The 25696-nt window shown below is 35.7% G+C and overlaps 1 protein-coding gene across 1 annotated transcript in view; it reads left to right on the top strand.

Annotated features, from left to right (window-relative positions):
• Positions 1–220: 220 nt before the first annotated feature.
• LOC145693149 (retinol-binding protein pinta-like) overlaps positions 221–25696 on the top strand; it is a 41629-nt gene continuing 16153 nt past the window's right edge. Inside the window, exons 1-2 of the mRNA XM_081768887.1 lie at positions 221–581; positions 24607–24767. Coding sequence (XP_081625013.1) covers positions 487–581; positions 24607–24767 — 256 coding nt within the window. The 5' untranslated portion in view covers positions 221–486. The remainder of the gene's footprint in view (positions 582–24606; positions 24768–25696) is intronic.

Below are 25696 nucleotides of genomic sequence, written 5' to 3'. Positions count from 1 at the left end.
ACTTTTTTCTTTTTTAAGGAATATCTATTTGAAAACAGTTCAACAGTTTGTTGAATGTCTGAGTTCGCTTAACAATTATTTCCGTATCTATTAAGTGATAAGTTATATAACACATTTCTTTCTTCATGACGTATGTCAATTCATGTTAGAAAACTATACTAAAATGGAAAGGTTATCGCGTTGAGTTCAGACATGTTCTCGATCTAGTTGTGACTAAACGTCGTCACCGACACGTATTTCAGTTAACTCTCTTCCTGTTCCTGGTTCCATATTTTAAAGAAGAAAAATAATAGCTTTTATATTATGGATGGTAGGAGGAGAGAAAAAAAGTGCAAAGTACCCAACCCGTGTCGAAGGTTATTGACCTAACGGATGTAGGGTATACTGTAATATGTTACCACAAACGAAATGTGATGTTGATTAAGTTTCAGTTTAGTGTCATCCCTTGTACAGTGCATAGAGTTTCTGTTTTCAGGAACTGCATGTATGGGGGAATCTTGTATCGCAGCGAAGACAAGAGCTGATCTTAACACCAATCCTCCACCATTTACTTCAGAATTTGTTTTCTTTCGCACAGCAGGGTAAGTTAGCTTCCGTTACTGTTAAATTGTGGTTATTTATTCACCATATTATTTGTTTACAAGTTACTAACAAAATTACTTTTTGACTTTATCATCAATCATGTGTTCATCAAAAAAAATATTACGATTACACTTAGATTTCTGAGGCCATCTTAGTCTGACACACATGTGAGGGATGACGTTCCTCGGTAATTACACTGCCGTGGAATTGGAAAGGAGGAAAGAAATGGGGAAGGAATAAAGCGAGTTACCTGGGACTTTTATGTTAGGTAGCATCCCGGCATTTGCCTCGTGTAGATAAGAAAAACCCAAGAAAACCTCACTCAGGATGGCTGGTCTGAAAAAGTTGATACACTTTTTCGGCTGAGTGTCCCCACTGGGAATCAAACCGGGGATCGCTCTTTCCAAAGGCAAGAGCATTAGTGACTACGCTACTCGGGTCACGTGTCGAAAGAAGATATTCGTAACTACAGAAGTACATTCCACTACGTTCTTTTTAGTTTAACGTCTCACGATTATGCACAGAGGGTAAGGAAAACGGTCATGATGAAATGGGTGGTAATTGTGGAATAAAGAAAGAGGGAGAAAATTGACAACTCACTCATACGGTGTTTGTCCAGCACAAAGTTCACTTGAAAAAAGTGCAATGAAATCTTTAAGTTTTACGTCCCAATGTGGCTAGACTAAAGGAGACGCTGATGATGCGAAGTGAATGAAATGGTGAAAATGAAGAAAGTGGAAGGAAAAGAGAGAACACCGAGAAAACCCATACACACGGTGATTGTTTACCACAAAACTTACTTGGCGAGAGCTGGGATCGAATTCAGGACCCCATGCACCAGAGGTGAACGTTATACCACTGAGCCACGACGGCCCGTAAAATGTTCAATTGGCGCGGGCCTCGACTATGCGGGCCGACTACGTGGGCGCTCCGGGGCTCCGACACCCACACAAATAATCTTGGGGATGAGGCGCACCCACAAAAGTTTTAGTTTGGACCCGGGTTTGCACCCGTTTCTCTTGCATTTAAGTCAACCGTGTTACAGTCTAAGGCAGCCCCAATTTATCCTCATAGTACCGGCATATTTTACTTTATCTCACCACAGTCTTTCATGACAGTGTTCATAAAAGATATTAACTAAAAACAAATCAATCAAATATCGAGACTTCCCTGAAAACATATAGGCTAACACGCCCCGTCACTGATATGCACCCACATAAATTTTGGAAAGTCGGCGCCGTTAGCCTCGACCGAAACAGGAACCCCACCCACCAGAGCTCTAACAGCACAAGATGTGCTAGGCATGTGCCATTTAGGTGTCCCAGCTACTTTTTAGGTACCCGACACTTGGCACATATGATATTCATGTGCTAAGTATGTACTTCAGCTACCTGCAGCTTTAGGTACTTCTTAGAGCTAATTGATATTTGCAACTATGTACTACAAATATAGCATTTATATACCTGGCTCAGTTTCGCACTCTAACATCATTTGTTTTTATGTCGTCACTTCGGTCATGTTCTAGTACGTCTTTTAGGCACATACTGTTTCAGATACCGTAACAGCACAAGATGTGCTAGGAATTCGCCATTTAGATGTTCTAAATGCATCTCCCACATTTGATGCATTTGTTCCTTCTTTTTCTAAGCGATTGTGTACCAGAAGCAACAAACGCATCAATTTTATTAGATGGCAACTGTCGGCAATCATTTAAAAGTGAATATGAAAAAACCATGAAATAAAGTAAATAGACACTCGTCATTTTGTTATAAAATTACATGGCGAGCAGATTTTATCTGATCCGAAACGGTTATCGTCGAAATATGCGGTTAAAGGAGCACTCTGATTAGCCAAATTCAGAAGACCACAACAATTTATCCCTCTACAAGCGACGTTCTCTTCATAGCCTCCGTGGCCAAATAGAAGAGCACGTGGCTAGTAACCCAAAGGTTGGTGGTTCGTCTCCTCCCCCCCGTGGGAAACACATTACGCATATAGGCGATTTAACATATTTTGGGGCAGTAATTTTGTGGTTCATTGACGCTTACGGAATGGGGAACACATAAACTGTGACTATTGCTTGCTATCCATGTGATTTCTCTCTCAGAGGTGCATAAGGCATATATTGGACACATTCCCATGTACCTGAGGGAACATGATAGGCATATACCTGCTATGTAATTGTGTTGTTAGGGAGGTAAACGTTCTACAACTAAGCTACCGCAGCCCCACGTAGTTTTAAACGGCGAGAGTTTTGTTCTAATGCGGTTGTTATTACAAATAGTACGTGAGTCACGGTTCGGAGAAATCTAACAAAATTAGATAGAATCTACTACTTCATAAGGTATACTTTTTTCATATGCGGTAGATAAATAGTTAAATAATCTACTTTAGTAGAATAAAAACCGTCCACTGCATTAGACGCAACAAATAGCATGCTTTTTATTAATAGTTTCATAAAAATGCGGGTTTTTTCTTCTAGATTTTCTCACAGCGTACGCATGAAATTGATTGATTTGGGAGTTTAACGTCCCGTTCAGCGACGAGGCTATATGAGACGTGGACCTACTGATTAACGTGGAATCCGAACCACATGAGCTCCCTCCGGGAATCAAACCAGGGTCTCCCACGGCAAAGGCGCGTAGGCTAACCGCTTAGCCACGAGGGAGCTCGTACGCATGAAAGTTTATCCTTGAGCATGCCAAGAGTTTAGCTCAATGTGACCTATGTGTATGCCACTGATAGGCCTATATATATATATATATATATATATATATATATATATATATATATATATATATATATATATATATATATATATATATATATATATATATATATATATATATATATAATTTTGGACATGTTATTTCAACAGAAATTGAAGATTTTTAAGAGTTAATGATAATTTTGGGCTATATAGTTCATTAACTATAATGTGCACTGTCATCTTCGTATCGTTATAATAAAGAGGTTGATGATGATGTATTTCAGTATTAGCTTCATCTTTAATAAAGTGATATGGTTCTTGTACAGCATCAATTTTTAAGTTTACAAAAAATCGATTTTCTGTAAAATTACGCATGAGCATTTGAGTTGAGTTGATTTTTGGTTGAACGTCTCTTTCAGCTGCGAAGCTATATGAGACGGAACCTACTGATTAACGTGGAATCTGAACCACATGAGCTTCCGTCGGGAATCGAACCTCGGTCTCCCACGCCAAAGGAACGCACGTTAACAGCTTAGCCACGAAGGAGCTTCGCATGAGCATTTATACTGACATGTATAGTTTTGTTTACTTCAATGATATCTATCAGTTAGTATATCTATGTCTGATCTTTGACCATTTTTCTCCTTTACTGAATTATACGCAGTGATGGTTTCAGACTATTTCTTCCGAGGGGGCAATATGGGGATTTCAATATGCAAGGGATTGAAGTATTTCTGCAAAAATTGGAAAATACTGGTAACTTATTAAGCATGGTCGGAGATTTGCCCGAGGGAAATTATTAGCTGTAGGGGATCATTACCCCGTCAAATCATCACCTGTCGTCAAATCGTAAGTAATCACTGATTACATATATTTACAAATTGACAATAGGTGTGCTAATTAAAGTGTTTAAAAATAACCAAATAAAGGCGGTAAAGAGCACGTATGCATTTATATATGGAAATACTGTATAAGGCGGGAGTCGAGTCTTGGCAGGATCGTACACAGGAGGGAGTCCTTGGAAGTCCAGACATCCCGGAGGCACGATGGCTCAGTGGTAGAGCGCTTACCTCAGATGTATGGGGTCCCTGGTTCTATCCCCGGTCAAGTAAGTTTGTGGTGGACAACATCGTGTAAGTCAGTTTTCTCGGGGTATCCAGTTTCCTCCCACACTTTCATTCCACCAATTCTTCCTTCATCATTCACTTCCTTCAATTATCTGTCTCCCTTAGTCTAACGGACATAATAATGGGGCCTTAAACTGAAAGATTTCATTTTTCCCTTCGAAATCCCAACTTTTCAGTAAATTTACTCTAATTTTAGGTAGATTTTTACAAATTTTAATGTAATTTATTTACATATTCAATTTGAAAACCCTGCGAAAAGCTTTGGACCCCCTGAATGAACATTCTACGTACGTGCCTGAGTATTGACTTGAAATAATATTAACTACAATTGCAAGAATGGAGCCACGGTGATTCAGCGAAAGAGTACACAAGTCTGGTACGAGGCGCCACACAGTTTTAGTGTGTCAAAATCAAAATTTTAAACTTATAGTTTCGAACAAAGTACCCAAAGACTATCTTTGAGTCTTTGATTTGATCCCAGATAATGAGAGTTTATGGTAGGGCAAGATTGTGTCTGTGTATTTTCTCGGAGTTTTCTAGTATCCTTCTACACTATAATTTCATTAACATGCTTCATGATTATTCCTTTTGATTAATCACCAGTGCTCTTCAGCCTGCAGGGCATAACTTAATTGTAGACTTAAAACTGAATGATTTAGTTTTGCATTTATAATTCAAGAAATATATAGGCTTTTATTGGTTCCCCGATATGTAAAACTGCATTGCTCGAAGTCTATTTAAAATGATTTAAATTCGTCCATCACAAAAACATTATGATAATAATAAACAAGTTTAAAAATTTAAAAAACAACTTTATACTCTACTCGCCAGTGAACAAAAATTTTAATAAACATAAAAGTGCAGAAAACGGTAATAGATAGCAAGAAGATGTTTTCTGCAAATTAATTAAGTGTCCCAAGAAGATATGGTACTTTTACTTTAACCTTTCTACTAAAACTGAACTGGTATAAATCTACTACTACTTGCGTTTTAATATTAATCGAGAAAATATCACGTCATTAGTAAGTCGTGAATATAATAAAAGTCGCTTGTCTTGGCCACACTAAAGATTTTAAGAGGAGAAAGGAAGGTAAGGGGAAATACTTTGTTTGACAGGAGACTGTAAATGGCCGTGCTGCCGCCCCCGGTATCCTCTCAAGTACGACAGCATAGTTCCAGCATTGGGAATGATAAGCAGGAAGAAATGTAGAGAATTGAAGCTGGGCATACAGCGACACAGGAACTTTCAATTGTTGAGCCGTTAATAAATTTCAAACCTCAATTTTTCACATTGTGTACAGCGTGTCAAATCAAACGTCTTCCCGTGGTGTAAACTGTTACACTGCCGGTTGATATGATAATAAGAAAAGAAGGAATAGTTTCTGCGTTATTACTCCATTATCTTGCATTGTTTTCTTAAAACTTTGGAAGAAATCACGTTAAAATTGTCACAGCCTCACACACATCGCCATCTTCCTCTTCTTCAAACGATGAGGGAAACTGTAGACTATTTTATTTTGGGGTTCAGGATGTCGCTTTCCAGATCCTCCTGATGTGGTTTCCTGAATGTATACGGTATCCTGTAAAAATACTATTCTATTGCGTGGATAATCAGACTGTAGATTGCGTAAGTTCAATATAACATAGCTTCAACACATTAGTGAGCATACACAAAACTGTGGATGACGGATATACAGTAATATAGCTCCAATCATATGAGAAGTACACACACGTGTATGAAGGTATCTAAAAGGCAACACTGATAACACAGGGGACATTTATACTTGGGGCCACAGACATGATTAATGAAAAGGATTCCAAACGCCAGATTCACATATAAAAGGTTCGGCATATTTCTCGCTCGAACTATTAATCAACAAGGCGGCTTCCTTCCATAAAATCACCGTGACGATGTAAACTATACTTCCACCTTGTTAGTTGCAGATACAAATTTATAAACAATTCCTGTACTTAGCTCATATATGGTATTTAGTATAATACAATATAATCTCGACGTCATCATACTCACGTTCTAGTAAATTACATAATAGTTAAAAGAATTGTTGATAAATCATTCATTACAGACAAATACAATGATGGCATAAAACTAGAGCATATCGTTAGGTGAGGTTTTAGCAGTTGGGGGGCCCTGGACTTAATTTACTCGAACATAATTTCCCTTATGTTCATCTTCGAGCTATATTTTATCTTTTAATAATAATATTTAATTTCACTGAAAATGTTTAATTGCCTTTAATTAACTTACAACTTAGTTGTATCGTCATAAGATCAACAAATCACTAGAACAGTATCACTTAATTCATAACTAACTATTTATCATGACAAGACAATCTCTATATCTTTACTTTTTTTAAAAATAAACAACTTTTCTTCTTCTTTTACACTAATTAGATTTCGAATGTATATCTTTCCAGAATGATTACATATATAATGTGTTATACATTTTAAATTACAATAAATAATGATTTACTAAGATCTTATTAAAATTATTCGGAATATTTAACTCTAATTGAGTAGCGAATAACCTTTGACAAAAAAATATTAACATTTTGTATTGTCGTATCTCCGGGACGGAGCCACTCAAGGAGATGTCAGAGTTTATTTCTCTGTACGGAACAAATTTAAAATTTGGTCCGTTACAGATTGCCGGCTCGGTTAGAAAAAAAATTAAGGCATTTTATTTTTTTAAAAAAAATATTTAGAATTAGCTTGTGACAATCAAAATATTAACTTAATAAAATATGCAAGTACTACAACACTTCGAGCGCATGTACAATATAAATAAATGGAAATTTGGTCAATAACACATCGAATTACACATATGATCTAACTATGCATTTAACTACTTCAACAGTCATATCCTACTTAAACAAAACAATTATTTTTTTTGAATTAGCATTATTAACTTGATAACGAAGCATTAATTTGGTTTTGTATTCATCAGAGCAATTAAATGTTTCAAGTTTGTAAAGTTTTGCAAACCCGCCAGTTATCCTTTAAGATTTTTCGAAACCGCACAATTCCGAAGCATTTTTATAATTAGATATGGTCCTGAGAACTTTTATATTTGTTTTCAAATTTCATAATGTTAAAGACTTAATAGTAAGATTTCACATCTTTGAGTGAACATCCCAAAACAATAAAAAAGCAAGTAACAATAGGTTTAGACCAATAACATTATTGGACATTAAAAGATTATTACGATTTCGGACGAACGATTAATACCTCCAATAATAATATTTTTTTTACATTAACACAGATACGATCGATAACAGTGTTCAAATAACATACGTCTAACAAGAAACGTTGCCTAATATCAGCAGTCGAGCTCTCAAGGGTTAATGTTATCACCTACATTTTTCAATGATAGTTGCAAGTAAAGAATTCAACATTTTGATTACATCTACCCTGTAATATTATCAACTGCCAGCAACATAACATACCTAAAGGTAACTAAGATTAACATAACATACCGAAAAAACATAACACATTATATCATAAAAACTTACACTTAACTCTATCTGCAAAATGTTGTACAGCTATATACATTCTGCAACAATATACAGCATATTAACACTATTTACAGAATTTCTACATCTCATCCTATTTCTCTTCTTCCTTTTATACTTAGTCCCAATTCTGAGAGGAAATTCTTTCCTCCTCTTTCTTTTCCTCATAATTCCTTGTATTTTCATCTTCTTTCGGGAATGGAATCTTCCGTCCTGCGACTTTCTATTTTTCTTAATTCGGTACTTCCATCGGCCAATTCTTTTCGTTCTCTTCCGTTTTTCGCATCTTCTTTTCATCTTCCTATGGATAGGAGTTCTTCTTAGTCGTCGTAATCGCACAACCTTCTTCCAGTTCTTTGTTAAATCCTTTCTGAATACGCTCACATCTGGTGATTTTCTTCTTGTTCCTTTACGATGGCTGTTTCCTCTGAATTTCTTTCTCATCTGACTCATGCATGTCATGTATCCTTTTCTTCTTTTTCTTTTCCAACTACATTTAAGTTTGCCATCTTTTACACTGTCACTTTTCCACCTTATCCGTTTTCGATTCCTTTCATGTGTGATTCTTTCTGGAGATGTGGTTTTTCTTGAAATTCGCCATTTCATTCTCCGATTCAACCATTCATGAGGACACTCTACAAATTTCACTTCAGTCTCAACTCCGTCCTTGATGTCCAAATTTTGTCTCTCAATTTCGAATTCGTTATTTACTTCCTCTGTTTCCTTCTTAAGATCACTATTCATCGTCATCATCTTTCCTTCCAGTTCCTCTTCTTCATTTCTTTGCGATTCTTTCCATTCATTGATTTCTCTCCGACTTTCTTCCTGGTCTCTCTTCATCTTCTCCATTAAGGTCTTCATGCCAGCGAATTCGGAAAATTTCTCATCCAGCCATTTCATTAGCACTCGCAATTCACCCGTCACTTGCGGACTTCCAGCTAATGCTGTTTCAGTTCCGGAACCTTCACCATCAATGACCTGTACTGGCAACATTGATTCATCAGACTGTACTACCAGGCGACAATTCTCACATACCCATGGGCATTCATGCTTAGCTAACTGTTCATATTCTTCTGGTTCCAAATCTAAACAGTCTAGGTGGTAAATATTACTACACTTATCACATTTCACTGTGAGTTCATTTGCAGATCTCCGAGGATCACAATTACATCCGAATTGGATCAGGGTTTCAATATTCCCAGAAACAGTCTGCTTAACTTTTGAACGCGTCATTCTTTTATAAGTCAGGTCCCCCAACGACTTTTCACTCACCATTTTGCTAAAGATCTTCAAAATTCCATTTAGTAAAAATTACCAATCAACAACGGATAGCCAACATCAAAGAATGTCACTGAAGTGTCTCAGCGCCCTCTAGCGACGATCCTGGCTGGGTCGCCATTTTCTGTCACAGCCTCACACACATCGCCATCTTCCTCTTCTTCAAACGATGAGGGAAACTGTAGACTATTTTATTTTGGGGTTCAGGATGTCGCTTTCCAGATCCTCCTGATGTGGTTTCCTGAATGTATACGGTATCCTGTAAAAATACTATTCTATTGCGTGGATAATCAGACTGTAGATTGCGTAAGTTCAATATAACATAGCTTCAACACATTAGTGAGCATACACAAAACTGTGGATGACGGATATACAGTAATATAGCTCCAATCATATGAGAAGTACACACACGTGTATGAAGGCATCTAAAAGGCAACACTGATAACACAGGGGACATTTATACTTGGGGCCACAGACATGATTAATGAAAAGGATTCCAAACGCCAGATTCACATATAAAAGGTTCGGCATATTTCTCGCTCGAACTATTAATCAACAAGGCGGCTTCCTTCCATAAAATCACCGTGACGATGTAAACTATACTTCCACCTTGTTAGTTGCAGATACAAATTTATAAACAATTCCTGTACTTAGCTCATATATGGTATTTAGTATAATACAATATAATCTCGACGTCATCATACTCACGTTCTAGTAAATTACATAATAGTTAAAAGAATTGTTGATAAATCATTCATTACAGACAAATACAATGATGGCATAAAACTAGAGCATATCGTTAGGTGAGGTTTTAGCAGTTGGGGGGCCCTGGACTTAATTTACTCGAACATAATTTCCCTTATGTTCATCTTCGAGCTATATTTTATCTTTTAATAATAATATTTAATTTCACTGAAAATGTTTAATTGCCTTTAATTAACTTACAACAGTTGTATCGTCATAAGACCAACAAATCACTAGAACAGTATCACTTAATTCATAACTAACTATTTATCATGACAAGACAATCTCTATATCTTTACTTTTTTTTTTTAAATAAACAACTTTTCTTCTTCTTTTACACTAATTAGATTTCGAATGTATATCTTTCCAGAATGATTACATATATAATGTGTTATACATTTTAAATTACAATAAATAATGATTTACTAAGATCTTATTAAAATTATTCGGAATATTTAACTCTAATTGAGTAGCGAATAACCTTTGACAAAAAAATATTAACATTTAGTATTGTCGTATCTCCGGGACGGAGCCACTCAAGGAGATGTCAGAGTTTATTTCTCTGTACGGAACAAATTTAAAATTTGGTCCGTTACAAAATCCTGTACGCAAAACATTTCCAAAAGTTAAAGTAAACAATATGGGTTTATAGATTAGATTTGTAAAATAAATACAAAGTATGTTTCCATTATAACAGTTTGTAAAAAGTGTACATTATTCATTATCAAATAATTCTACAATTTGGATACAATTTTGCGCAAGGAGGCATATACTAGTCTATATATCTCATTGAGCTGAACAAAAAACTCACTTAAAGATACGTAAATCCTCATAACAATTATTTTCGAGAAAATAGACAAAAATGGGCGTTTTTGTTAACGTGAAAATCGATACTATTCGATACGAGAACGTCTCCCGCCAAAACTTTTATTAAGAGTTGGCAAGACAGCAGTACACCAGGGCCGAATTTAAAGTTTTGGCTTCCTGTAGGCTATAATCAGACAACAAAACAAGGTAAATTTGGGAGTGGTAGCAACATTATCTACAGATTTTACTTTGTTGCTCAAAATCGTTAAAGACCCGAAAGATATTGTTGTCAAGCTGTCCGATGTTTATTTTGGAACAAATATGATGGCTACAGATAATCTATGTATTCTTAGATGTGCTTATAAGGAAGAAATAATGTCCGTATTGTCATTGTAACAAATAAAATATATACTTGTTATTGTTGAGTTGAGTTGATTTTGAGTTTAACGTCCCGTTCAGCAGCGAGGCTATATGAGACGTGGACCTACTGATTAACGTGGAATCCGAACCACTTGAGCTCCCGCCGGGAATCTACTTGTTACTTGTATAGTAGACAAAACACTCGCCTGGATTATTCTTTCAATTTAAACAACATAGAGATTGTGAATAAGCTGATCTATTTTGCAGTCTTTTGTGCCTTCGGTTATATTATCGATGTCATAACGTATGAGGTTTGTCCTTGTTTCTTTCGCACCACTTGAACCGCACGTTATTCGAGGCTTGAAATATCAAAGATCAAAACGTATAATGATCTATCAAATAACTATTCACTTGTTTTGAAACTCAATAAAAGAAATAAACCGACAATTTCTTATTTTTGCAGCTCAAGTGTTAAGAGGATAAATGAGTAGACCCTACTCAAGTTTTGTTGCACAAAATTTGCCGCTTCAAAAATTGAACAAATAAATTTAGCCTTTCCTTTAAAAATTGCCTTTCTAGGCCAAAATCTACTCAGTCTATGCAGAAATCCGCCTACAATACACACTATAGTTATTGAGATGAAATGTTAAATTATCATTTGTTTAATTTTTGTTAATTATGTAATGTAAATGCGTAATACAGTATCAATCGAAAATTGTCATGAGTTGCAAGTGCTTTAATAAATCGGACAATACACCTACGTCGAAATCTCACTTATAAAATTGGTTTCATTCTACGTTAAAAGGCATTTATCTTTTTTTTTTTAGGGGGAGGAGGAGTCATTTTTGCTACCTCTTAAACATACTGTAATGGGAGCTTTATACTGGAAATTCCTCATATTATAAAGAAAGTTTGTTAGCACTTCAACTTTTGCTCTCTCTTTTCTAAACGTCTCTCGGTTGTGTCCTTTAGACTCAAGAACTTGGATGGTTAATGAAAGTGAGTGATTATGAAAGAATTAGTAGGGTATGTAAGGAAACACTAGAGCGTCGAGGAGACGCATGGACATATTTTCCGGAACACCACAGTTCACCTTGCCAGGGATCCAACCACAGACCCTGATGCAAGAGGTTCAACTTTACTTGAATGAACACAAAACATGAATTCTAGTATTAGAACAATGGAAGGGAACTTGAATACAGCGCAAGACATATATGTTCTTGTTTCTCTTGCATGTAAGGATTAAAAAATTTAAAAAAAAATGGAAAATTCTTAAACATTACCGGAAATTTAATTGGGTATTTTAAAATGTTCCGAAAAGAGATGAACCCGAAGTACGCATAACAAGTCATTTAGTGTTGGGTTTTATAATCATTCAATTCTCTAGGTATATCCTAAAGAGATCTAGGATATTTTAATTTGATGGAGAAAGACACACTCTTTGGATCGAAATTCTTCTTTACGATTTTTTTTTAAAAATACTACTAGAGGTGGGTAAAAACACGGATTTTTCTCAGAAAATGCAAAAACAAGAAAGATTAAGGAATTTTTTTTTAATTACATAGCTAGGTATAATACATTTTGATATAACAGTAGTAGTTTCTGTACATTTATGTTTGCTTTCTCTAGTAAGAGTTGTCTAACAGATTTGTTTTCTCATTCAGATTAGCACTAAATATGATTGCCACTAGCTTTTTTTTCTATTAGACTATTTCAGGTCTATATATTAAAGTTATTTACTATTTGTTACTCATAAGCGATAACCACGGCTGCAGTACTAACGCACTTTGTGTTAAGTAATTCTAAATATTACCGCTAGATGTAGCACATGAACTTACAAGAATATCAAGATAATTGCAGCCTGATTCACAATATTATTAGCCTTTATGTTCCTCAGCGACGATGGGACAGAAAAAGATAATGTAACTGTGAAAAAATCGAATTCTTGGTTTGAATGGATTTACATGATTTATGGTCCCTACATTCTGAAAAACGGATTTTTTGGATATCTGTTCGTTCGTCCCTATGTAAATATATTCACTCATTTAGAGGCCATACCGTATCAAGGCCAAATTTTAAACTCAAGTTTCTTCTAAGATTCTGTAGAGTCACTTTTTGAATTTTCTTCCTACCTCCAAAATAAATCGAAATTTGTAATTTTCTGAAAAACGACTCTAACAATTTTGTTTATATTTCATAAATCAATGCTTCATTATCAACGCTGTAGTATGGTACAGCGGGGGACACTTCTAAATGGTACAGCCATATGGAGATTTACGGCTAAGGTGTACCATTTAGAAGTGTCCCCCGCTGTACAAGTCACTGTTCTATAACAAATTTAGAAGAGATAATTTAGTCTTGGGGTTAGCTCTTTCTGGATGATTTTCTCAAAAACGACTCAAAATAAATACTTTATTAACAACACTGCATCCAGAGTATATGGTTTCTGTTTTAAAATTCCGCAAAGGGAGTTTATTCTTAGGTTTGATTTTTTAGACATTTTTTTTCAAAAATGACTAAGGATTTTTTGTTTGTACGTCATTATAAGTAAATGTTTCATTAATAGCATGATAATGTGGTATAACTTATTTGTCCTTTAAAAAGCCACAAAGGTTAATTTACTCTGGAACAGGATTTTCCTCCGACGATTCTCTGAATAACAACTCAGGCGATTTTGTTCGTATTTCATAAATAAATGTTTCAGTAATAACTACAGCATAACAAAATTTAGTTTAATAAATTAGAGCGTGAAAGTTTAGTGTGGGGGCCCATACCTTTTATACATTTTTATAGTTGAACAACATTCATTTTTCTGTACAGATTATATGGAAGGAAATAGTCATTCTTCACAACTGCATAGACAAGGCCGTAGGTCTCGATGACTTAGTGGTAGTTTCCTCTTCTCTGGGGAGTGAGGTTCCTAGTTCGCTCTCAGCTCTCACTAAGTGAGTTCTGGGTTGGAGAAACATCATATGGGTGGGGTTTTTCTGGTTATTTCATTCCCTAACTCTTTCGTCATTCTATCATTTTCATCCAACTTATCATCACCGTCTCCCATAGACTTGGTGCATAATTGTGGGATGTTAAAACTAATTTTTAAAAAAAATAACCGTTGTGTGTTCCTACGTGATTTCCTACTCTATAAGAAGAATGACTTACGAAGGAAACTAGGAAGGCTCAGAGAAATGGGCCTACAAGGGTACAGCTTCGCATTTTTATTACCAGAAACTTGGAACGTTTTAAATATGAATTTCATATCATAAGAACATGTCGGTTAAATTGAAGGAAATAAAAGTATGAAAATTTCCATGGTAGATTTGGCTTCTCTCAGGGTCTCATTATCATAGTTCGCCAGTTTTGGAACTCAAACCGGGATCAGATAACCCTCTCATTCTCACTGACGGAATCGAACACTTCACTGAGTAAGAAATGGACACTTTTCCTTTGAAAACGATTCATGCTTATTTGCTTCAATTCCATTGCAAACTAGATTTGTTTTATAGCTTAATGTTGGTCTCCTGCTACATTAATCAATTAAGTTCAATGTTTCTAAGTATCCCCATTCTTTTTCTTATTCATCTATATCACAGCGCAAAATTTCAAAATCAGACGCACTCGCCAATCCAAAAATGATGGTCGCCAGTTATCTCTCATGTGAAAATTATGAGAGGCCTCTCTCACATGAGGCAGTACTCAAGTTAAACTGAACAAAATGTGACCATTAGAAGTTAATTTGGGAATCTCGTAATGAAGTTTTCACTGTAAATCTTTTTCAGTGTGTGATTTAACGTCAATGAAGAAAACAAACGATTATATTCTGGCCACTCTGCTAAAACAAGGTCCACCTTTTCATTGTATAAATCTGGTTGCAAGTACTTAAAAATCAGTTTTATTTCTTCCACACCAAATTCAACTATTAGTTTTGTGCAAAACAGAAATTGCGTAGTCAGGTGAGTTTAGACAGAAACAATTCCTACTGAACACTGGTCGCCAGCTCTAAATTTCTTGTCACCAATGGCGAGCTGGCAACAGGAAATTTTGCGCCCTGATCTATATAATCGATAATTCTATAATGACAACACTATTATTAATCCATAATTTTTTATTATTATTGCAAATGTTGCAAGACATTTCCTTTAAATCCTGTAAGAATTTACCCAAAACATTTCAAATATTATAAAATAAACAATGAATATCTCCTGATTAATCTTGTCATCATCCGGTGTCAATATATGTATGTCAATACTGTAACGTTTTGTAGAAAATGTTGAGTATTTGATTATCAATAAAAACAGAAATGGTTAAGATCCATTTTTCTAAGTATGACAACATCTTGTGCTGCAATTTTCCCCGAAGTAATACTGATTCTTAGAAATGTTCTCTGTTATCAATATGCTGACATGTTTCTGTAGTTAGAAGTTACTGTTTAAAAATAAAAATTACAACCACTGTTTGCTTTTATTGGAGTTATCTTTGTTTCTTGTAACAATTTTGAGGTTGTTTTTTTCTGAAGGTGCGTAATATGAGTGATAAAATTGGTTTAGTCAATTCCAGCCCGCCTACATTTACAGTCTTAGATATAAGGTTCACAATCGAAGGAAGGAAAAAATAAACTAAAGTGAGGGCACAATCTATTGTGAGCAGGCTAGGGAAAGGAAACGAAGACTGTAACGTGATTTAGTTGTCTGTGTGGTAAAGAGATGTGGCTAAAGAAGACACACTATAGCTCGAGCACAAGCACGTGATAGAAGACATGGCAGCACCGCTGCTCTCTCATTTGCTAACAACGTTTACAAGGAACTCGAAGTGCTGCCTTGAAACGACATAAACGCGGTCCCTTAGCATAGTAGTACTGTGTACTGTAGTGTAAAGATAGAAGCAAATATAAAGCTATGTTAGGGTGGTGTTTATTTTTTTTCAGCTTCCGAGATGTTTTGAGTTTCACCCCCTAATATAGAACTATGTATATCCTCCACGCTAATATATATGCATATATATTCAATTATATTGAGCCGAAGTCAATGTGTAACTGTACCGCACATGAGCAACCCATCGTCGTGAGATTGCCACGAGGCAAGCAACAGTATCTCGTTAGTCACGTACTAGAGAAGTGTAGTCGATCGTAGTCTGATGCCGCCGAAACTGAACAGATTCTGGGGAGGGTTCATTGAGGCTCTCTCCGACTCTACGTTTACGGCGTCGTGCGTTGTAGAAATGTGTCAAGTGCGTAATTTTCGTGTAGGCCGTGCCACTATGAATCCTATTGTACGAAAATATGCAACACAGAGTCCTGAGCCCACCACACGGACACGAGCATCTAGAATCGTTTCCCAAAAGGTTTTATGATTATGGTCAGTTTCTCATACAGAGGCAAACTGCGTCTTCGAAAGGTGGAGCAAACTGTTAAAAATCAATGCTACGGCGTACAACCAGACTGATGTCGTGACTGAAATGTAATTACATGAAATCCCAGCATTTTATGTACAAGAAGTGAACCAGGTTGAACTGCACCAAGACAAGACATCCAGCCGCACAGTGAAAACATCGCTGAAATTGTTTCGCTGTAACTGGAATTTCGACAATTCCACTCTCTAACATCCTTGTCAAGAGTCAAGATGCCAGCCCAACGGTTTCGGACTCCTCAAGATTCGTCTGTCCCATCGTCAAGTCTGCACCGTCACCGGCCTGTGGAAAGCCTACAAAGAGAGTAGGATGCAATAGCCCTACCCATATTCCAGCTGCAATATAATATCCTGCAATGGAAACTCCTATGCTAGACAATGGTCAGTAGAGGTGGCTTGCGGATCGAACAAAAACGATGGTGGAAACATTGTTTATATACACTACCGGTTAAAAGTTTCCGGACAGATAAAAAAACAGAGAAATATTAAGTTAGGCTTGTAATACGGTGTAATTTTTGGACAGGATACTTGGTAGTTTAGAAACAGAGTGATAGTTTTAACATCAGAGTAATATAATAACGTTATCCAACAAAGAAAATGGGCAAATTGTTTAAATGTTCTTCTCGTCAAATAAATCATCCTTTGCCACTATTACTCGTTTCACCAATCGGGGCATGTGGGTTTAAGTTTTTGAAGATTTAAATCTGAATTATTATTCCAGGCCCTCTGCAGAATATCAAACACATCATCAACAGATGTTGGACAGTCTTTTCGTACACTTCTGCAAAGCTCTTCCCAGAGAAGTTCGACGGGGTTATGAACTGGAGACTGGGGAATCCATTCCATGAATCAAATATCTCCTTTGGCTGGTTTCTTCTTAAAATAATTATAACAAAGCTTGGACATGTCCTTCGGATCACTATCTTCCACAAAAGTAATTCTGCGACCAATCAAACCAAATCCTGAGAGAATAGTATAGCTGCTTAAAATGAAATGATAACCATTTTTGTAAAGATTTCCTTGTATTCTGTAGAATCCAATCAATCCAGAATTTGCGAAACACCTCGAAAGTACCGCAAAACATTCTCCATGTTTAATAATCGGGGTTACGCAGTTAGGACGCATCTTTTCTGTAACAGATCTTCGAACATAAACTCGATGTCGTTGTCCAAAAACTTGAAAGTTTGACTCATCAGTCCATAATACGCGTTTCTACTGCTTTGTTGTCCAATTTTTGTTCTTCGGGGTCCATTGAAACTTCTGTTACTTGTTTCTACTGAACCTGCATTGGTTTCTGCACAGAACTCTTACCCAGACTGCAGCTACTCTCAAATGTCGATTCACAGTAATAACTAAAATGTTTGTAGGGTGACTACGATTAAATTCTGGTTAGAGTTCCACTGCAGTAAGTATCAAATTTCTTTTGCTAAACAATACAATAATATGATCTTTCGTACGTGACGTAATACGAGACCTTCCAGTTTGATTTTTGTCCACGTTCTTTCGTCTTCACTGAAAACGCTTTATGGAGTCACCAAAAATAGATGGAGTCTATTTCAGTATGAAAGGTATTTGACGAATAGAAAAACCCACATTATGACGCGCAATGATTCTAACATGTTCCTCTGCACTTAATATCTTATCTCTGTCCATGATTTCTAACAATAACGGTAACAAACACTCAGAAGAGGCAAAAACATCCACAAAAACACTGTTCAAAACGTCAATGTACTGTATCTTATAATATTGTTCACTAATAATGTAAACTTCTGACATTATTTATGTCTGATAAGGCTTGTATATTAAGGAATTATATTCCAGGGATAACTATAAAAAGGAATTAACTGCTGACGTTGAACAGTACTTCGATCAGGCAAAGTTATTTCATGATCCTGATCACGTTATTTTTTAATTAAAATAATCGCCGACATTACAATAATTAAATAATTTTTCTCTTTACTAAATGTAAACATATTAGAAAAAGAAAAAACATCTATTATCCTCCTGAGACATTATAGAGACTTACACAAACAAAATGTTTCCAATTGGTGGCTTTCCCTATCGAATTTATATTGATTACCTCATAAAAATGTAAGTTAAAGCGCCTTACACGAATTATGGAACAGTATATATATATATATATATATATATATATATATATATATATATATATATATATATATATATATATATATATAGGGCCTATATACAGACTGTTCCATAATTCGTGTAATTTTCTACAGCACTGGGCGAAGATGAAGTTTTCACACTATTAAGGTAAAATTTGGCACTCTTATTGAGAAATATCTGAATTTTTCGAATATTTAAAGGAAATAGGTGAAAATTGCTGTTTAGCCCCCCTTTTGGTGGTGTAAACACAAAAGTTCATTTTCCTTATGGGAGATCCAATGTTAAATTTGGAAGTAGTTTCTCCAATAATTATTCGTAAAGATTTTGGAGAAAATGAGTTATGTTTGTTACAAAATGCAAAAACACTCATTCAGAAATCTAGTTAAGCCGTCTCAAACATTATTTTGGGAAAGCCCCCCTTTTGGGGGACAAGGGGCGTAAAAAGGTGGTGGGTGATGTGTTACCAAAATCCAAAAAAAAAAAAAAAAAATATTTTCGGAGTGCCAGTAGCCGTTATATTAATCACGAATATTACAGAATTAATGCTCCTATGCTCCTTATATGTAAGAGTGACTGATAATGGGGCTACAGCCCCCTTTCAAAAATAAGAAAATCGCCATAAATATCCTTAGTAGGGACATACGAGAAGAAGGTATTTTTCGTTAATTAATGTGAAATTTGACGTCATTGTAGCAAAAGAGTATGCGTTTTTGAAATCTGGAATGCTATTTTGGTAACCACCGCCTTAGGGGGGCACAGGGGGCGAAGCATCAGATGATTGACCTTTATAAAAATTCAAAATTTTGTTCCGGAAATGCCAGTGAGCGTCAGATTTTTCACAAATGTCACAGAAGTAATATTCTAATGCTCCTTGCATGGCCAGTGACTTATGTGGGGTTATAGCCCCCTTTCAAAATAAAAAATCAACATTAATATCCCTAGTAGGGACATACGAGAAAAAGGTATTTTTGTCAATTAATGTGAAATTTGGCGTCGTTATAGCAGAAAAAGTATGCCTTTTTCATACCTGGAATGTTACTTTGGTAACCACCGCCTTAGGGGGGCACAGGGGGCGAAACATCAGATGATTGACCTTTATAAAAGTTCAAAATTTTATTCCGGAAATGCCAGTGAGCGTCAGATTTTTCACAAATGTCACAGAAGTAATATTCTGATGCTCCTTGCATGGCCAGTGACTTATGTGGGGTTATAGCCCCCTTTCAAAATATAAAATCAACATTAATATCCCTAGTAGGGAAAACGATAAAAAGGTATTTTTGTCAATTAATGTGACATTTTTCGTCGTTATAGCAGAAAAAGTATGCCTTTTTCATATCTGGAATGTTACTTTGGTAACCACCGCCTTAGGGGGGCACAGGGGGCGAAGCATCAGATGATTGACCTTTATAAAAATTCAAAATTTTATTCCGGAAATGCCAGTGAGCGTCAGATTATTCACAAATTCACAGAATTAATATTCTAATGCTCCTTGCATGTGCCAGTGACTTATGTGGGGCTATAGCCGTCTTTCAAAAATCAAAAAATCACCATAAATATCCTTAGTATTGACATACAGGAAGAATGATTTTTTTCTAAATTAATGTGAAACTCGGCGTTGGGTTAGCAAAAATTTATGCGTTTACCAAATCTCGAATATTAATTTGTGTAATGTACCGTCTTAGGGTGACACAGAGGGTGAAGCATAAGTTATTGGATCTTTATAAAAAATTCAAATTTTATTTTGGAAAGTCCAATGTGTGTCAGATTGATCACAAATAATACAAAATTAATATTCCGATGCTCCTTGCATGTGCCAGTGATGATATTGAGCTACAGCCACCTTTCCAAAAATCAAATAATTGACGGTAAATATCCTTAGCAGGGACGTACGGGAAGGAGGTAAATATGCTTTACAATTAACGTGCAATTTTGTCATTATTGTAGAAGAATGTTTTAATTTTTTCAAAATTTGGAATCTACTGTAAATGAATATCGTCTGTCAGTGTAACAGATTGAGGATATAGCTTTGTTTTTGTTTTCTTTTCTTTTCTTTTTTTTTTTTTTTTTTTTTTTTTTTTTTTTTTTTTTTTTGCATCACTGGAATATAATCAAAGTATTTTGCGTTTTTAAAAACCAAATTTGACTCTTCTTATAGCATAAAATCACACATAAAATCACCAGCATATTTTCTGCACACTTAAGCAAACCAGCTCGAAATAGAACACAAAATGACGATGTAAAATGTCGCAGGTACCACGAACGGAAAATATTTTTTTCTTTATTCATAGAAAAAGCGTATCTTTTCCCTACTTCTTCCACAATATGATCCCACTTTTCACGCAGTAGCCTACTCGTACACTGCACATGTAAGCACGTCAGGAAATCGTATACTATGGACACATGGTTGTAGTAAAAACAAATGTCTCGCGACGAATAAGGATCAGGTTGAGTCAGGCTATACCATAAACCCAAGAAAGCATATTATCCCTTTCTAAAAACAACACTTTTCTTTTGGCTCAGTTGTCATTAACTAAATTGTTTAAAGATTTCATTAATCTAAGTGTAAGACAGAAAAAATGAACTTACTTTTATTCAGCATGCCCTCGTGAACGAGCAAGACATGAATGAATTAATGCGATTTACTAGAGCCACTGTGAACACCTTCTCCAATATATCTGGATGACTACTCTCTGGACAATTCTTTGTTTTATGTTGCCCAATAAGGAGGGATGGCCGTAATAAAATTCCAGACGCATGCACCATCATAGGTACAAGCGAAAGAGTGTTATTGTATTTTCTAACTAAAAATGCAAATTTACCCATGTGACACTCCCATTAGGCAAAAGAAATTCTGAGTTCACGCCCCTTAAAAAAATCCATACATGGGTATTATCTTATTGTCACAAACATTATTTTCTAAAATAATGCCAAATTTCACATTGTAAAAAAAATGCTTCTGCCAGTAGGTCTCTCCGTAAGAATAATCATATTGAATTTATGATGCTTTTCAAAGATAGCTGTAGTAACATATTAGTCATTGGTACATAAAAGCAGTATGGAGTATTAATTCTGTGCACCTTGCAACAAATTTGACACTCATGAGCACTCCCAAAATAAAATTTGGAATTTCTATCCGTCCTCCTCCTATGACCCCCAAAGGTACCAAATTACCCTCCATGCCCTGTGCCTCCTATTGCCAAAATAATATTCCAGATTTTTACTATCACAACGCCTAATTTCACATTAATTGACCAAATATAGCTTCTTCCGTATGTCCCTGCTAAGGATATTTATTATAAATTTTTAATGTGATTGTTGAAAGGCGGCTGTAGCTGTTGTATCTGTTGTATAACCAATACTAGCATTATCGAATTCTTATTTGTTTCGGTTTCTGCAGCACTCCCTAATGATGTTAAGTTGGTTATAGAAGATTCCTATGAAAACCATGTGTCACAATTCTTTTCTTTTTTTTTCTTTTCTCTTTATCTTTTTACCAGAAACAATAGAAGTTATATAACAACGGGATTATGGTGTTGCCGGAAAAATGACAAAAAATTGTCGAATAAAATGGTGTATATGTGGTTTCATAATGTTATTTTGAAATGACAATAAATGTATTCTGAATATTGACCTCTAAAACCTCAATACTTTTTAGATAACCTTATATGTTATACATGAACCAACAAGTAAGTGTTATGATAGGGGAAGAACTGACGGAAGAGAGTGCAATTGGAAGGGGAGTTCGACAAGGATGCTGCCTCTCGCCAACACTATTTAATGTCTATCTAGAAGAAATAGTGAAAAAGAGCCTTCATGATGATGATGGCATTTCGGTAGGAGGTAGAATGATTAGATGAATCTGAAAAGAAAATCAATAAAATGTTAGAAAAAATGAGAAAGGGCTTTGAAGAATATGGGATGAAAATAAATGTTAGAAAGACAAAAGCCATGGTGATTGGAACGAAGGGGTCAGTGTCAAATATAAAAGTAGGAGGGGAGAAAATAGAACAAGTGAATAGTTTTCGATACCTGGGTAGTGTTCTTAGTAATGACATGAAATGCGAACGTGAAATAAAATCAAGGATAGGAAAGGCGAAAGAAGCCTTTAAAAGAAAGAAAAGTCTGTTTTGTGGGACCTTGAACAAAGAGTTGAGAAAAAGACTCATAAAATGCTTCGTGTGGAGTGTTGTACTGTATGGGGCGGAAACGTGGACATTACGTAAAGGTGACGAAAATCGACTGGAAGCCTTCGAAATGTGGGTGTGGAGAAGAATGGAAATAATTAGTTGGGTCGAGCGGAAAACGAATGACAGAGTGTTAGAAATGGTGGGTGAGAAAAGAACACTTTTAGATATTATTAGGAAGAGGAAGAAACTGGTTGGGACATTGCCTAAGAAGAGATTGTATCATGAGGGACGTCCTAGAGGGTATGGTGGCGGGAAAGAGAGGGAGGGGGCGAAAGAGATTACATTTAATGGATGATATTAAAACAGAAAGATCATACGCGAAGACGAAAAGGTTAGCGGAGGACCGTGGAGCATGGAAGCTTCTCAGCTGCGGCAAGTGACCTGCCAATAAAGGCAGAATACCTATGATGATGATATGTTATACACGGTAGTTGATATAAAGTTCACTTGCTAATAGTTGATATAAAGTTCACTTGCTAATAATTGATATAAAGTTCACTTGCTACGGTGTAAGTGCTCCAAATGAGGAAATATGTTTTTCTACTGTTTAAATTACACTTTACGTATTATTTTTTGTTGTCAACTGTGTCGATTACAGCCTATAAGTATTTATAAATCATCTACGAGTCAATCCGCTCTGCAAACAACCCTTGTGACTCTGCTAGTGTTGAATCAAGAAGAAGCTTTTTTCAACTAAGAATGAATATGGTTTGAAGATATTTCATGATATTATACTCTGTATAAAATAGTACTTAAATTGCGGCGTGCCGCTCCCATAATCTATGCTTATTTTTCTCTACTTCCTTCTACTAATCCTTATATTAGTAGATGGGGAGCAAAACAATCTAAACTGCTTTGGCCTCTGAAGGTCTCGGAATGATCCATAAAACATTGATTTACTTCTTAAAAATTGTGCCTATTTTTCAGTAAGGCCTATGGTCTTCCTTTGCACTAATTTTCTAAAGCTTTTTCTATATCGGGGACATCAGATTCAGCCAGACTTCAAAACATTCTCTACTGATGCTTTTAGCCCTTTGTCTAAAGAAAATCGAAGTTGACTAGGTGTTTTCCAAGTACGGAATCCAAATTTAGTGGATAAGGCGGATACTGAATCAAATTATAATGCTTACTCATTGATTTCAGTCATTGTTATGAGATCTTACATTCACTGCATCCGGGTTGGAGTGTGTCTTGATGTAAATAATTTTCTTCCTTCTTGTACTTTTTTTTCTGTAGTTAGTCCAAAAACTGTGCATAGTATTTCTCGGTGGTGACTTTAACAAGTAAAAGATATAATACGAGAAAGTTTCCTTTTTGTTCCCAGATAACTGCAGCCGTGGTCTATCAGGCAAATTTCAATTCACCGTTTTCTTTGCAGATGAAAAGTCAGATTGTTTCCATTGTTTTGACTGCTGTTTCGTTTGTGGGTTATTGTAGTGTATGTTGTAGTGGGTTTCATTGATGATTATAAATGTATCCATTAAATAAGTTGAGTTCATCTTATAATGGGTAAATTATCCTTAAAAGTTCCCATTCTGATTCCTTTTAGATCAAGTGTCACCAAGAATTTTTATGCCCAATTCTTCGATCAAAATTTGTGTAAGGGATTTAATTTAGAGATCATAATTCAAATTAGAAACTGTCAACTTTCTTACTTAGTTTTTCATCATCCTATATTTTACTTCTAAAAATATTTGCGCAGCTGTAATATAGAACAATGTCCACGCATTGACTTGATTTTTCTTGCAGGGTACAGTATTCAAAGCAAAGTATGTACTTTACTCCGCCGACAGCTGAAGAAGAACGGCTATTGAGAAAGGAACTCAATGAGGATCCTGCTCATATCAAGATTGGACTTGCCCAAATCAAAGAATGGTTGGCCAAACAACCCCATTTACCTTCTGCGATTGGTAAGTTCTTGGCTTTATTTCCCTATATGGTTTTAGAAGATAGAATTTCCTTTATTCACTGAATTGAGGCCTTAATAAATAAATTAATCTAACATGAAAACATACATGTATATCATTAAAGCTTAGTAAAATACGTAGGTATTATATAATTTCAAACTATGCTAAACCTAAGTACCGAAAGTGTAATAACACTGCTATGTCCGCTTGTCAGTTCGCCCCTTCCCTCTGTTGACAGTTTCAGGATGTAAACTATGAAGGGCGAGCGATAGGGAGAAATTCTTTCGTGATGTGAACTCGGCGTCCAAAGCATGTTTTCCATCTCTGTCCTTGATTCCAACTGAAAGTGATAGAAATTTATCACTTCTAGTTTTCAGCGTTAATCACAACACAACAAAAACGATAATAGATGACTAGGAACGGTTTTTGATATGGATTCAGCATTTCAATAATTAGAATTTTACTTTACTTTAATCGGAGTATTTAGGTTTTAATATTGACCCTTACAGACCCAAAGCGGAAGTACATAGCGAAAAACTTATTTACGGATTAACTATCAATCTTGGGTTGAAACCAAAAATTGTATACAACTGTCGCTAGGAACTAATAAATCTACCACTTCCAAGGAACATAAATCCTTGGTCATCGTGATGTCAATTTAAACCAGTGGGTGCTCTGTAATTATTCCATGGTAATCCAATTATCCGCTTATGTCCCGGAAACGGAACTTTCTGCACGATCTTGTGAGAATTTTCTGCAGGAATCTTGTGGGAATTTTCTAGGTTCTTTGCGGATTGCTTCTGGACATTCAATTACTGTCTCATAACAGTCACACACCATTAAAATCCAAGGAAAATCCCTGGAATATTTCGGTTATTCTTAAAGGTTTTCTGCATCCCTGAATGTTCAGACATATGGGACTCTCAGGTTTT

This window comes from Thermobia domestica, chromosome 8 (assembly GCF_964235325.1).
Source record: "Thermobia domestica chromosome 8, izTheDome1.hap1.1, whole genome shotgun sequence".
In the NCBI taxonomy this organism is placed as follows: domain Eukaryota; kingdom Metazoa; phylum Arthropoda; class Insecta; order Zygentoma; family Lepismatidae; genus Thermobia; species Thermobia domestica.
This window is presented reverse-complemented; position numbering and strand designations above follow the sequence as displayed.